The sequence below is a fragment of the Phyllostomus hastatus genome, unplaced genomic scaffold, assembly GCF_019186645.2.
Source record: "Phyllostomus hastatus isolate PE091 unplaced genomic scaffold, TTU_PhHast_1.1 phas_contig_17, whole genome shotgun sequence".
Taxonomy (NCBI): domain Eukaryota; kingdom Metazoa; phylum Chordata; class Mammalia; order Chiroptera; family Phyllostomidae; genus Phyllostomus; species Phyllostomus hastatus.
In genome coordinates, this window is record NW_025333664.1 from 5,355,771 (window position 1) to 5,369,955 (window position 14,185).

General features: G+C 46.2%; 1 protein-coding gene across 7 annotated transcripts in view; it reads left to right on the plus strand.

Moving 5' to 3' along the window:
* BCAS1 (brain enriched myelin associated protein 1) overlaps positions 1–14,185 on the plus strand; it is a 78,624-nt gene that overhangs the window by 34,267 nt on the left and 30,172 nt on the right. For 4 of the 7 annotated variants that reach the window (XM_045832734.1, XM_045832735.1, XM_045832733.1 and 1 more), the window contains exons 5-7: positions 8,909–9,064; positions 10,159–10,203; positions 12,612–12,746. In XM_045832734.1, the coding sequence (XP_045688690.1) occupies positions 8,909–9,064; positions 10,159–10,203; positions 12,612–12,746 (336 nt within the window). The remainder of the gene's footprint in view (positions 1–8,908; positions 9,065–10,158; positions 10,204–12,611; positions 12,747–14,185) is intronic. The other 3 variants (XM_045832736.1, XM_045832737.1, XM_045832732.1) reach the window with 1 other exon arrangement.

The window sequence follows — 14,185 nt, forward strand, 5'->3', positions numbered from 1 at the left end:
TCCTAGACAGGACATGAGGCAGCATTTGCTCTCCAGGTCACCCGTGTCCCCACCCCTGCATGGATCCCCAGAGGAGGGGGGCAGCCATGTGAGGTGTCCCTCGCTGGCACAGTTGCATTGTTGGTATTTGGGGGGTAGAGTGGAGGGCAAATTAAAATATTTACTTCACCATTTGGAGCTACTGCAGGTTCCTAAACTGTAAATGCAGCCTGAGAGTCCACCTGTTGGCAGGTGTTGAACAATAAATAAGAGACATGAGTACTTTTATCTATTCATTCAACAAACATCTGAGCACTTCCTTTGTGCCAGAAATGGTGTTAGGTTCTGGGGTGATGGAACAACATAGCTCCTGGGAATTTTCATTCTATAAACAAGAAACAAGAAAATTAGTAAGCAAACACATGTTCCCAGGGCAGAAAAGGGGCTATGAATGAAATAAACAGAGTTTTGAGATAGAACGTAGAGAGGAAACTGATCATTAAAATCAGGTAGGGGGTAGGGTCAGAGAGGAGTTTGGTTTAATCTGAAAATTGGGGAAAAGGGATGCGATTTTTCCCTCCTTTTCTGCGCAATGCCAAACCATTCTTAGAAAGTCTGCCACTTAATTCTGCCAACACTCAAAACAGTTTCCCCATGACTGGGAAGTGTTTGTTAAACAGATGGCAAACAGCTTCTAGGCTATGGGTTATTAGGTTTGTGTTTTGAAGTCTTGTTTTTTTAACGTTGGCTATTTTTCCTCTAATAAATGTGAAACGCCATTATCAGGACATGTCAGAACAGACTGTGGGGACAAGCGAAACTTCCACAAATCCCCACTGCCTGGTGTGACCACCCTGGGGTCACACCCCACCCGCTCGGTGCCCATGGCAAGTGCGTGTGTTCCCGTTCCATATCACATGAGAGTGTGAGGACTCATGTGTCCTTAGGAATGTCCCCAAAGTAGTGACAGCGAAAGAAAGGAAGGAAGGAAGGAAGGAAGGAAGGAAGGAAGGAAGGAAGGAAGGAAGGAAAAGGAAAGAAGGGAGGAAGGAAGGAAGGAGGGAGACAGAGAGAAAGAGAAAGAAAAAAAGAAGGAAAGAAGGGAAGAAAGAAAGAAAGAGAGAGGAAGGAAGGAAGGAGGGGAGGAGAAGGAAAGAAGGGAGGGAGGAAGGAAGGAAGGAGGGAGGGAGGGAGAGAGAAAGAGAAAAAAAGAAGGAAAGAAGGGAAGAAAGAAAGAAAGAAAAGAAAGAGAAAGGAAGAAAGAAAGAAAGAAAGAAAGAAGAAAGAGAGAAGGAAAGAGAGAAAGAAAGAAAGAAAAGTATCTTATTGCTTCTCTATCCATGTTTTACTTCCCATGGGAAGTCAAGCTGACAAATTCACCTACTACCAAAGGGAGGAGCTGCTGGAAGAGGACATGGGAAACCCTTGTTTACAGGATGCAAATACAAATTGTGTTCTGTGACTGATTTTTTCCCACCCTCTACAACGATGGCGAGCAACTGTTCGTTTCATCTTACAAGCATAGCGTCTCCGCATCAGCCAATGGCACGGATTCATGAGGCCCTACCCTGAAGGTGCCGTGTTGGACTTCTGCTGAGACACACGTTTGCAGTATCCTGAGGTTGTGTCCACAGAGTTATAACAGGTGCTGATCTTACGATGCGCAATAAAAAGCATCCTACCGGATAACTGATCCAGCCTAGCTCGATCCGATCAGCATAAGGAGATAAAACGGACAGCGTTGTCTCTCCTCTCCCAACAAGAGGAGGGACGATGGGTGAGGAGCATTTTTAGGTCTGTGAACCTGCCACTTCAACCCCCCTCCTGGGAAAACATTCCAGAAACAACGAAAATCGACGTTCCATGTCTCAGTATCTTTCTGTTGTTTGTATTGCCCTCTGAAATCTCGGATAATTCTTAATCATCTACCAGGATCTCTCAGAAACGTGTTTCAACCATCACCCTCGGGCAGGGCTCCATTGTAAAGACCTAAAACGCGAGTGCTTTTTTAAAAATATTTTATTTATTTATTTTTAGAGAGGGAAGGGAGGGAGAAAGAGAGAGAGAGAGAGAGAGAAACATCAATGTGCGGTTGCTGGGGGTCATGGCCTGCAACGCAGGCATGTACCCTGGCTGGGAATCGAACCTGCGACACTTTGGTTTGCAGCCCGCACTCAATCCACTGAGCTACGCCAGCCAGGCTATATTCTCTATTTTTTATAAAAGGAGAAAGTATAGCAAACTGCCTAGCTAAGTTAAAAAAAAAAAAAAAAAAAAAAGCCCTACAATTTAGGTAATTCCCCGATTTCTCCACTAGGCTGCGCTATGAGGCTTGAGGCGTCCTGAATTCCTTAGACACGGCAATAGGCAGCTGCAAACAGCTTCCACGAGAGGTTCTTGGGTGTTCACGGTAATTCCCAGACTGCACAACCCAGAGCCCGCGTGGCAAGTCCTCATTCAGAAATAACACTGACATTTAAAAACACGCGCACAGCTCCGGCGCAGCCACCCGCAGCAGGAGGTAGGAAATAGAGGCTGCGCAGTGGGTGGGCAGTTTCTGGAGCCCTCTCCTGCCTGGCTAGTTCTTAGGGTCGTGCTACTTGCGTTTGTTCCCCGTGTTTACCAGGGTTAAAAAGCGAGAATACATTTTTATCAGCCGGTGCGAATGGGGCAGGAATCGTGAGGAGAATGAAAATAGAAACTGAGTTACAGTGATCGGCCCTCCTTAGGTGAATTTCCACTTTGTCGCGAAGCCAAGTAAAATAATAATGGTAATTAGTTAGTACCCATCTGCCTAGGACGTTTTGAAGTCCCACAAAGTGTTTTCAGGAGACTTGGGCTTTGAAGTGAGTTCCTGCTTCTTTGTTAATTTGCTTCCCTTCTGAGGCAGATTGGAGGGGGTACATTTCACCTTCGAGAGTGAACCAAATGCCGTTTTGCTTCCTGCGTCCGACAGTGGCTGCCTGCGTGCAGGTGACGGCGCTCTCAGAAGAAGAGAAGTAAAGGCGTAATGACTGCCCGGAGACCACTGTGGCCCAGCCCACGGTGCGCCCTGAGCTGCCGGGGCGTCCAGGCGGGAGAGGAAACGGAGCTTTTTCTCGTCTTTCAGGCAGCATGTGGCTCAAATTTCTAACAGATGGGAAGGAGTAGAGTGACAGGTTATTGTACCATTTAACGTTTCCCAGACAAATTTCCCCGTGTTAAACAGTACCTTCGGCCCTGATGCCTGGTACAAAGATTCAAAAGGAAACCAGTGATGTACACAGTCCATGGGGAACTGGCAGGGCAGACGTTGAACACAAATCATTCCAGACACGGCTCTTTTAGCCTTGACCATCCTGCCTCAGCTTGAGCTTTCGCTTTGACCGCGCAGCCTTTGCCCAGAGGAAGCTGAAGCCCAGTTGACAGTTTCCAGTTGAAAGAAGGTGCCAGAAGTTCCATATGGGTTTTATTATAGACAATCAAATTAGGATAAGGCGGCATTATTTTTCAACATGACAAATTGTGATCACTTAACTAGTGTTCCTGTCTGTTGGCCCTTTGAAGCCAACAGAAAGGAAAAAATATATATATATAGGCTTCGTCCACACAGATGAAAAGCAGGAACACCTGTTTTCTGAAAAGAAGTTTCCAGACATTTCCTAGAGAATGTTCGTGTGTCTGTCGAAAATTTCTGTTTGCTGAGAATGATCTGGAAGCCTGGTGAGAGGAGCAAAACAGTATTCGCCGTGAAGGACAAAGATTGTGCACACAACCCGATGTTTAAGGCCCGGGCCACAGAATGGCGACCTTGAGCTTGAACTTCCCCGGATCCTGTTTAGTCTGGCCCTTGGGGTGTTTTTTAAAATTTGGAATTCGTCACCCACGTTTCGTTTTTATTGTCATTTTAATGAAAATTTAAAAATCACAAAATGGTAGACTTGCCTACCAACGTCACCCCAATGGATCATTATTATTTGTGTTTTTAAAGGGACCCTTCTATGGTTTCTTTGGGCGTACACAAGGAAATACAAGCATGAGTTCTTCTTTCTTTGTTGTTACACAAAAGGTAATGTCGTATACACTGTTCTGTCCTGTACCTTTTTTTTTCCAGTTACTGCTGCTTTCTATTTCTGTCTGGAGAGGGCTCTGCTTTCTGTGGCTGTAACAGCTTCCCCATTTGGCAACGCTCGAGTAGTTTTCCTTTGAATGGATGTACCGCCACTTACTTAACCGGGACCCTACTGAGGGCATTTGGCCGGCTCCCGAACGTTTGCTGAGCTCTCACTGCCGATGAAGAACCTCGTGCATTTGTTATTTCTCGTGTGTGTGAATTGAGGCTTAGCATTAACTCTTAGAAGTGAAACTGCTGGGTCAAAGAATCTAACTGTGGGGTCCAGGAATATACTCTTTCTGTCGGTTTTTGGTCAATAACGCCAAAACGTCAGCCCTTCCTCGGGCCTGGACTAACTTACCCTCCAATCAGCCTCATCTGAATGGCTGTTGGTGTCTCTCACCCCAGGCTCCAGACGGAATGTTTCCAAATATCTGGACATTTTCACTTTTGGTCTTTCTTTCTGCAACTTCTGGATTTTGAGTCAAATGACAAGAGCCTTCTCAATCCAAAAGTATAAAATATTTGTCCATGTTTTCTTCTAGTATTTTTATTCCTTTGGCTTTTATCCTGGTAGAGGGTCGAGTGATGACAAGAAGTTATTTTTTTTTCCAGAGGGCCACCCTGTGGTCCTTATGTCACTTATTAAAAAGTCCTTCCTCCCTTTGATAATTCGAGGTGTCATCTTTATCATGCACTCAGTTCCTGTATGTCTTTGGGCAAAACGTGTTCTATATGGATGGTGAAAAATGGGGAAAGTACATCGCAGGGGAAAGGAATAGAGACCAGGGGAATGAAACTAGGAAAACCCTGAGTGAGAAGATAATATTTAAGTAAACAGCTGAAGGCAGGGAGGTGATTGGAGACCACACAGTAGGTGCTTTAACAAAGCTTTTTGCCTCTGAAATCATTTGGGATTGGGATCAAATCCCAGCCCCACTCTGTGACCATTGGCAAGTGATTTATTCATCCCATACATCAATTTATTCATGAGTAAAAAACGAAATGATAAATATAGTACATACCTCGTGGGATCGTTCTAAGAATTAAATGAGATATTTTTAACTAGCGTAGCGTTAAGCCCAACATATTAAGGGTGGTCATTTTTCTTATTACCATGGACATTTTCCTTCGCGTTATACATTCTCGAATGAATTCGTGGCTACAAAATATTCCATCACGTGGTCACAGGTAAATCTCACGTGTTAATATCAGAACCACGTGCTGCTTTATTTACCTATTCCAGACTTTTTAAGGGGTCTTCATCCTTACTCTTCCAGCACTACTCTGTAACACCTTTTTAAACACGTTTTAATCTTGACGTTATGGTATAGTCACGTAGTTGGTGTATGGTGAAGCAGAGCAGTTATCGTCTAAAACTCTGTGTTGCCAGGCTGACCCTTTGGTAGCGAGAGCAGGCTTTTCGAGAAGATTTCTTTCTTTGGTCCGTGCCTGTCGGTACTTTCAGCTCGTCAGCCTCTTCAGCTCCAAGTCTAGAATGTACGAGGCAAGAAGGAAACCCGGGAATTTCCCACCAGGTTGTTCCCTGGGTCCCCAGCTGGCCCGCCTGCTCCTCCCCAACTTTCGGGATCCTTTGCGTCCGTTTTCCACCTAATGCTGGGAATTTTCCACTGCAGTTAGCGACGGAGCGAAAAAACGTGTGTATTCTCTGCCTTCCTGGAAGTGGAAGTGTTATGTTCTTTTTGTAAAAGGCAGTCTGGAAAGAAAAATAGTATTTCAAGAAAAGGATCAAGTTCAAGCTCAGTATCAAATTGAAAAAAAAATAAAACTCTAACTAAGAAACAGCCCCAGGGAAACAAAACACCTGTTTGCAACGAGCCTGTCTGGTCCCCGCGCCCCCGCCCCCGCCCACATTTGCCGTCCAAGGCCTAAGACGTTGCTGCCGCGGGGAGGCCAGGGAACAGAGGTTGCAGGCTTCCTCGGATGCCTGGGAAGGTGCCCCAGGGCAAGTGAGGTAGCTGGGGGGGTCGACCGTTCCTGGAGTTCTGTGGAGCTGTGCCCCCTCGAGTCAGAGTTCCGTTCCTCAGTAAAGAAGTTCTAAGGGTCGCCTCTCCCTTGCTCAGAGGAGTCCCATCCTGGCAGATTTTCCCTGCAGGCCACCTGGTCCATGTAGCCCCGACCTGGTCCATGCAAACCCAACGTGGTCCGTGCAAACCGAACCCGGTCCGTGTGGACCCACCCTCATCTGTGCAGATCACCTGACATGATACTGATTCATTCCCTTTTCAGTGGACGTTACTGTTTTCCATATTGTTTCCAAGAAGTTCAGTAAATGTGCCCTTGTGTTTAGCCTGGGGATCCGGGAAGAATCACGGCCTCTTGCCTCCCTTAGGAAGTGTCCCGTCTGGGAGCAGGGCGACCGAGGTGCAGGTCCAGCCACTCCCTGTGGCCTACGAGCTGTGAGACCGGAGCCGCTCAGAGCAGCTGACGCAGCCTAGGGGCCAGGGGGCCTTCCAGAACTGATGCCACCCCCCACGTCCCCACACGCAGCTTCTTAAAGAAGTCTGCTCCCTTGTCTTCCTTGGAGTCTCCCTTGCAATCCTCACTGCCCGAGTCATATGGTACATGTAATGGCATATTTGTATTTCGAGGGGAGTTGGAGAGTCAGCTCTCTCTCACTCCCCCCCCACCCCAGCAAGCAACCCACTGTCAAGCCCACAGTCCCCGGGAAACTCGACTGCCTGCCCTGGACGTGTTTCGCGTGCCACCTGCCACCCCTACCGATGACCCAAACAGCTTTGCAGATCCAAGGTCATCCCTAGAGGACCTTCCTAGTGAAATCTTGCTCTTTAGTTTCTTTTTTGCATGAAAATATTTATAGGGTTATAAATTTTGCATACTTCTTGACATAGAAATATCACTTCTGGAAATTTACCCAGAAGACATATAGAAACGCATGCTTGATTGAAAACACTGTTTATAACACCCTAGATATAAGACCATAAGCGCCGTAAGTGCCAATCAAAGAGGACACTGGGCGGCAATGTCACAACTGGCCAGTGGCGCGCCGTGGGGGCCGTGAAGTGGATCTAACTAACCGTGTTGCCATGGGAAGGTGTCTGTGCTATTTGCAGGAAATACAAATATGTAGGAAAAATGAGCTGACACAGATAGCACCATCCCATTTATAAAAAATGTATTTGCATCCATTCATGTATTACGTAGTCACATGGTGCCTATTTCTTGAATGCCTGCTGTGCGCCCCCGTCCCAGACAGTGAAGGAACAGCAGTGCACCAAGCCGATGTAACCCCTGTCTTTGTCGAGCTTCCGGTCTAGTGGGGGCAGGAAGAAAGGGGCAGATAACCCAGCAGATAAGTAAAAATGTTGTGATAGCTAAGACGGAAAGGGGACAGGGACAGCCTCAGGGATGACAGTGAGGGCAGGAGAGGTGAGACTTAAGACTTGAAGGACGTGTAGAAATTACCCATGGGAAGACAGAGGGGAAGAATGTTCCAGACCAAAAGTCTCGAGGTTGGAAGTAGCCTGTGGAATGTCTGAGAAACTCAAAGGCCGGAGGCCGGAGAGTATGGAGTGCAGGGGGAGTGTCGCACGGCCTGGAGATGCGGACGAGGGCCAGGCCGTGTGAGACAGGGGGACCCTGGCTTCGGGGGCCATCAGGGGCCTTTGGAGGGTGGGCTCTGCTGAGTTAATAATGAATTCGAGGGGCCAAGAGCCCAAACAGCCAGGTTGTTGGGGGGGTGGGAGGGAGGCATTGCAGTCATGGGGTGGGGAGATGGCCGTGACCCAGGGCCACAGGAGGGAGATGGGACAGAACAGGGTCAGAATGCATCCTGTCTCACCCCCGGGAGGAAGAAACCCGGTCCCTGCATCGCCTTCCAGGCACCGATAAACACCCAGACCCTGACAACATTATTATTACTTTAAAACACAAGTACCTGCCCTGGCTGGGTTGCTCAGCTGGTGGGAGCATCGTCCCCTGCTCCAAATGCTCGCAGGTCCCATTCCGGGTCAGTGCACACGCCTAGGGTTCAGGTCGGGATGCATATGCAGGGGGCAACCCATGGGTATGTCTCTCTCCACCCCCCCACCTCCCTCTCTCTCTAAAATCAGCAAACAGATCCTTAGTCAAGGATTAAAAATAATAATGATCATTTTAAAATAAACCATGAGTCCTTTTTTTAATGGATATGATTCACCATGATATAGATTGTGAAAACTCAAATAGACACATCTCTGGGGACCATCAGACTGACATGGGGATCCTCCGCCTTGTTCATCTCACTGCACACATACACTAACTACTAAAACTCTATGGCACCCCAAAAATATCCATTATATTTTTTTGCCAATCTGACAAAAAAGATAGGTATACAATTTTGATGACATTCACAGTGGACGGCTGTGGCTGTGTTTGCTGTTGCCTTTCTTTATGACAATCTCAGGGAAAAGAGGGCAGTGGCCCTGACCTGATTGTCAGGTAGTGCAGGTTTTGACCATGCTTGCAGCACCTCTGCGGAAAATCACTGGACTAGGGGACATCATACACAACCTCTTTGCAGAACTGGGAGAAAAGGGTTTTTGTTTGGAAGTTGACGTGCACGGCTGTTTGTTACCCTTGGGCTCCAAACAAACAATGTCCCTCCAACGAACTGCAAATGCTGAATATGTTAGAAAGAGGGGGAGGGGGAGGAAGAGCCACTCTCATAAGCTCCTGATTGTTCCACGGGCCGTGGGCAGATGAAGTATGGCTGGAATTAGGGGGCCAGGGAGAAAGGGGCTGTGAAGCAAAGATATGACTTTGAGAGTCCACATGCAACAAGTGGCAACTGTGAAAACTCTGGTTTGCTCCTAGGACATAGTTGGAGGCAGAGAAGAGGGACAGGAAGTCACGCCTGCGAGTTGCTCTATCCCCAGGGACCCCGAAGACCTGGATATTGCCAAGGGGGACCCCCAGACAACAGATATAACTGAGAATAATAACTCCATCATGAGCTTCTTTAAAACACTGGTAAGTCGTTTCCTTGCTTTTTCCCTCAATTCTATTGCTCAGAAGTGTTGCTGTTCTAAGAAGGATGCACACTTCCTGGCCAGGGAGCTCAGTGGGTTGGAGTGTCATCCCGATACTCCAAGGTTGTGGGGCCAAGGTTGCGGGTTTGATCCCAGGTGAGGGCACATACAAGAAACAACCAATGAATGCATCCGTAAGTGGAACAACAAATCCATCTCTCTCTCAAGTCAATAAAAGAAAAAATTTTTTAAAAGAAAAGAATAATGCACACTTGTGTGTCACTGCTCTGAGTGACACAGCCGGGACAGTGGAGAACAGTGACAAGATGTGTTTTGCAAGGAAACTGTGTCATGCCAGGCTTCCCATGAGGCAGACTCAGAGATGGGAACCACAAGCGCCCACACTCTGGAATGCGAGCTGGGTCGTAAGGCAACTGTATTGTAATTGAATGGTCATTGCACCTGGAGTTATTAACCTGTCAAAGCAGTTAGACACTCACGTGGCAAATAAAATGGTAGAGACCACTTTCTGTCTTGTTCCAACTCAGCCTCCCATTTAAGTGGGATGGAGGCGGGGACCCGAGTCTCTCACGGCTGGCTCAAATCTCGGACTTCTTGGGGCAGAGCCCATGGCCTGACCCCGGCCAGACACCTGGGAAAAGGGCTGGTGAATGGCGTCGTCCTTAAGCAGACAGCTCCAAGCGTGTCTGGGCTATTTCCAAAGGCCAACTTCAGAAGATAAACCCAAATAAAACAAAAGCATTGCCACAAACACCAAAGGGTTGTGCCTAGGTTCGGATTTGTGGCAAAATCGATGAAAAGCCGTGGCCTCCCAGGAGAAAATGTTGGAATGTGGTCAAATTCTTGGTGAATGTATGAAATCTGATGCGTTTCATTATAAAACATTCATTTTTATTGACTTTTGTATGTCTAGGTATACCAGAAGTCTGGGGGGTTCTGCTCTACTAAAAGGACTTCTGATTACATTCTTTACCTGTATGGTGAACTGGGTCAACCTAAAAACTGTATATCTGTGAAATAAAATCTCCCTAAAGAGCTGTGATTTTTAACCTTTGATTTTCTCAAACTTTTAAGGTCTCACCTAACAAAGCCGAAACAAAAAGAGATCTGGAACATGCGGTAAGTAGACTGACGTTTGTTTATGTTTGGGTTTGTGTACAGAATTGGATTTGAATTGGTGTCTGCTTCATCGTTTCTGGAATTTTGTGTGTGCGTGTACATCCGCACATATATACAGATTTAGCAATTCAGTAGTACCGCGAGATCGTCTTTAAAATGTTTCATTTATGTTCATGGTATTTTAATAAAAATTGTAGTGGGAAGCTTGCAATATATGCCAATTCTGAGAAAATAGTGTCCCCCCGTAACCAATTTCTTGTATAAAATAAGAGCAGAATACTAACAATTATATAGCATCTTGCTTGGTCCTGTAGCTGTCTAGAGAGAGGTCCAGGGAATAGCGTAAAAAAATCAACTTGTGGAAATGAAAAACAGATGAGACTCAACTTAAGGTAAAAGTAAAGGCTGCTCTATTTTTGTTTGTTTTAAAATACATTCTTTGTTTTGCATGTCATTTGAAAAAAAAACTCTCCACTGCAAAGGCAATTGTGTGACAAAATGACATAGTCACCAGGGGACAGGCCACACGAAGGGCCGTGGAGGGGCGTTAGAGAGCCCCAGAGTGGCTGGGTTCGGTCACGGTCATGCCGGAAGTTCAGCCAGTGGCCCTCCAGATGAATTTTGTTTGGGATGACTCCTTTCTAGAGACGTTTTCCATGTACCCTTGACAAAATGTATTATGTCGAGTGGATCACGTGCTTTACAGTATAGCCTGGTGACAGCTGAGTGTCTGTGTCCTTCTTTTGATATCTGGAAGTGCTTTGAAAGACACTGGGGCCCAAGAAGGGGCCTCGCCAGCCCAATACATCTGCCGCCCATGTTTGGGGTGGGGGGCTGGGCTGCGAAAAGGGTCCCACACTTGGTCTCAGAAGACCTGCCTTCGAGGTCCGGTCCTGCTTCTCAACAGCTGGGTCATCCTAACCCGTCTGAACCCTAACCTCCACCTCTATAGGAGGCGACAGTAAAAAGTTCTATCTCCCCAGCCCAGGGCTGAATGAAAGCTGGACAATACCTGGTAAACAGTGGAGCTCTGTTCAAATGCAGACGATCCCTCTTTCTGTCATCCCTGCAAGACGGGCTGCCCCGTGATGTATTTGTCTGTTGTTGACTGGTTCTTCTAGAATATTTTTCTCTTTTATTGAAAAAGAGATATCTGAGGAGTTTCTGACACACGTGTTTTCCTACAAAATTATTCAGTGGCTATAAGGTAACCAGGGTCAAGTTCGATGAATGTTTGGGCCCAATGTTTCTCTTTAGGGTCTGCGTTTGCATTCTTTGAGGTCACAGAGCACGCGAGGCTATAAATAGTGGGGTAGGTGGGTATGTTTTGTGGCTTCCCCAGGGGCCTGATGCTCTCACTTTCTTCAGGGGGTCCCCACACCGAGACTTCCTCCACCCAGAACGTGGTCCCCGCTGAACAAATGGAGCTGATAAAATCTCATTGTCCGGCGCAGAGAGCTGGGGTGTGGTGGGGTGGGGGGGCGGGTGCATCCCTGCAGGTGGAGCTGGGTCTCCAAAGCGGGTTCTGTGAATGCAGGTTGTCCATGACCCCCCATAGACAGACCGCTTGCTACAGCCTTGGCTGTCCTACCTTGTCTTTTTAGCATCTTTGATACTGAGCTCTTGGGATCATACTTTTGAAATGTCTCTTCCCTTTGTCCATCTTTCCATTTGGCCCCTGGAGAAATTTTTAACACAGTTCACACCCCACCGAAAATTCCCTGCCATTTGTAACCTGAGTCAGGAATTCTCAGTGGTGGTAGCTGGGCTATTTCCGTCTAGTCTCTCCCCATTTCGGCTCAGTAGACTGGCTCACGCTAGAAACTTCTTTTGCCTGGGAGATCTGCCCATCTAGAAGCGAGCTGAAATTTTTGTGGGTGATGCTCTTTCCCTGAAGTTTCTAACACTGAATAAAAGGAGGTTCATTTTGGGAGTGAAAGTCACTTAGCAGCCGTATTTGTGCTGACTCTACCATGCGAAAATAAAGCATTTGTCTTCACATATTTTTTTCTTCCCCATGTGATTTAGATATTGAAAACTACTGAGTAGGGGCTATATTATCTTTTTGACTTTCTAGATTTTTCATCAGATAGTTTATGTCATGGAGACGGAGTTTCAACGTCCTGTGATGTCTGTAGCAAACAGAGTTGTGTTGATCTGGGTCATTTAACTAGGTCACCCTGTTGAAAATCCACGGGTACCTGACATGAACTGTGTGCGTGTTCTTGAACAGATCACCTGAGAGTTTCAAAAGGAGACACGTTCACATATGTCTCGGGGTTGCGGGGTGGAGGGGGGTACACCAGCCGTTAATTGTCAAAGCGTTTTAAGGCCCCTTCACCACCATGGGAAAGAATGGATTTTGTTTAAAAACCAAGTTCTGAGCTGTGACTGCTGTTGCCCGAAAGGCGTGCAAAGCACAAAGTGTCTGTGATGGACGAGCCGGGCGGAAGGCATCCGAGGTCTGCACGAAAGGCGCCGAGAAAAAGCACCTGCACAGCCCCAGGCTAGGACTCACCTTTAGGAAGTTCTTTAGGCACAAGGTCTGTATTTTGTGACGCTACGAGGGGCAAAAAAGGAACCCTGGTCTCCGCTATGAGACATGTCCACCAATCCCTGTCCACCCAGCTCTGCTTCCTGAAGCGAGAGCCTCGGGCGGTTGGGACTGCTAAAGGGGGGTTCAGGAATCTGCAGATCAAATTCAAGTGAATGCTTCTAAAAGTCTCCATAGTTACAAACATCTCAGACTAGTTTCTTCCCAGCGTGGACCAGGGTTCTGAAATTTTTCTTCTAACCCAGTATTTCCCAAATGTCGAAAGTATGTATGCCGCCTTCATCATTTTTTTGTCATATATACTATTATTTACTTGATTTTTTAATATTGCCGTTGACCCATTCTGACTGAAAGGCATCTTTTTTTAAAATGTCTTTTTAAAAAGACATTTTTAAATGTCTTTTAACTATATATATATTAACTATTTTTAGAAAGATTACTATATAACTATTTTTAACTATTTTTAAAAAGATTTTATTTATTTTTATTTCTTTCTTTATTTATTTATTTATCTTTTTTAAAGAGGGAAGGGAGGGAGAAAGAGAGAGAGAGAAACATCAATGTGCAGTTGCTGGGGGCCGTGGCCTGCAACCCAGGCGTGTACTCTGACACTCTGACTGGGAATCGAACCTGTGATGCTTTGGTTCGCAGCCCGCACTCAATCCACTGAGCTATGCCAGCCAGGGCTGAAAGGCATCTTTAAAAGAGACTTTATATTGCTTTATACAAAGAAAAGCAGAATCATCCCAAGAAGAAGGCAGCAATTAATATGGCTAATTAAAAAAAAAAGACCTTTCATTCTAGTTACCTGGTTTGTGTTGAGCTCCAAATCAAATGCCCTGTTTAGCTTTACTGGAAGGCAGTTAGCCATCAGTAGAGAAATGGTAAAGACATACCAGCCCCTAGACTGAGAATTTTCCCCCAAATGTTCTTGGAAGGATTAAACGAGAGTTGAGAAAGGAAAAGTATTTTCACTATTTGAACATCATTTCATGTCCTATCTCTGTACAACATAAAGTCACCTCGATACAATCAATGGTATGCTTTCTACACATTGGGAAATACTCTTCTAACCTCGAGATAACAATTTTATCTTTCTGGGGTCTGTTCTATCCATTACCAGCACTAACTAAGCTCCTACTGAACCCACATAAAAATATCTGTTCCAGGCAGAACAGAACAATGAATGGGCAGAACAAGTTCTGTCTCCACATCCTGAACAATCATTTTGGGAGATTTCACTCTTCTAGTGTCTGTGAAGACACCCGTGTTTGTCTGAAACCATCAATTAAAAGGACCCTTGAATTGGGCCAGCAGGCTTAGAAATTTGTCCGAAATATCAGTCGTTCTCCACTAAGTGGAACAAACCTACTAAAAAAAATTCCCCAGCTGGATTCCCAGTCCCAGAATTGTGCATGCAAATGAAAG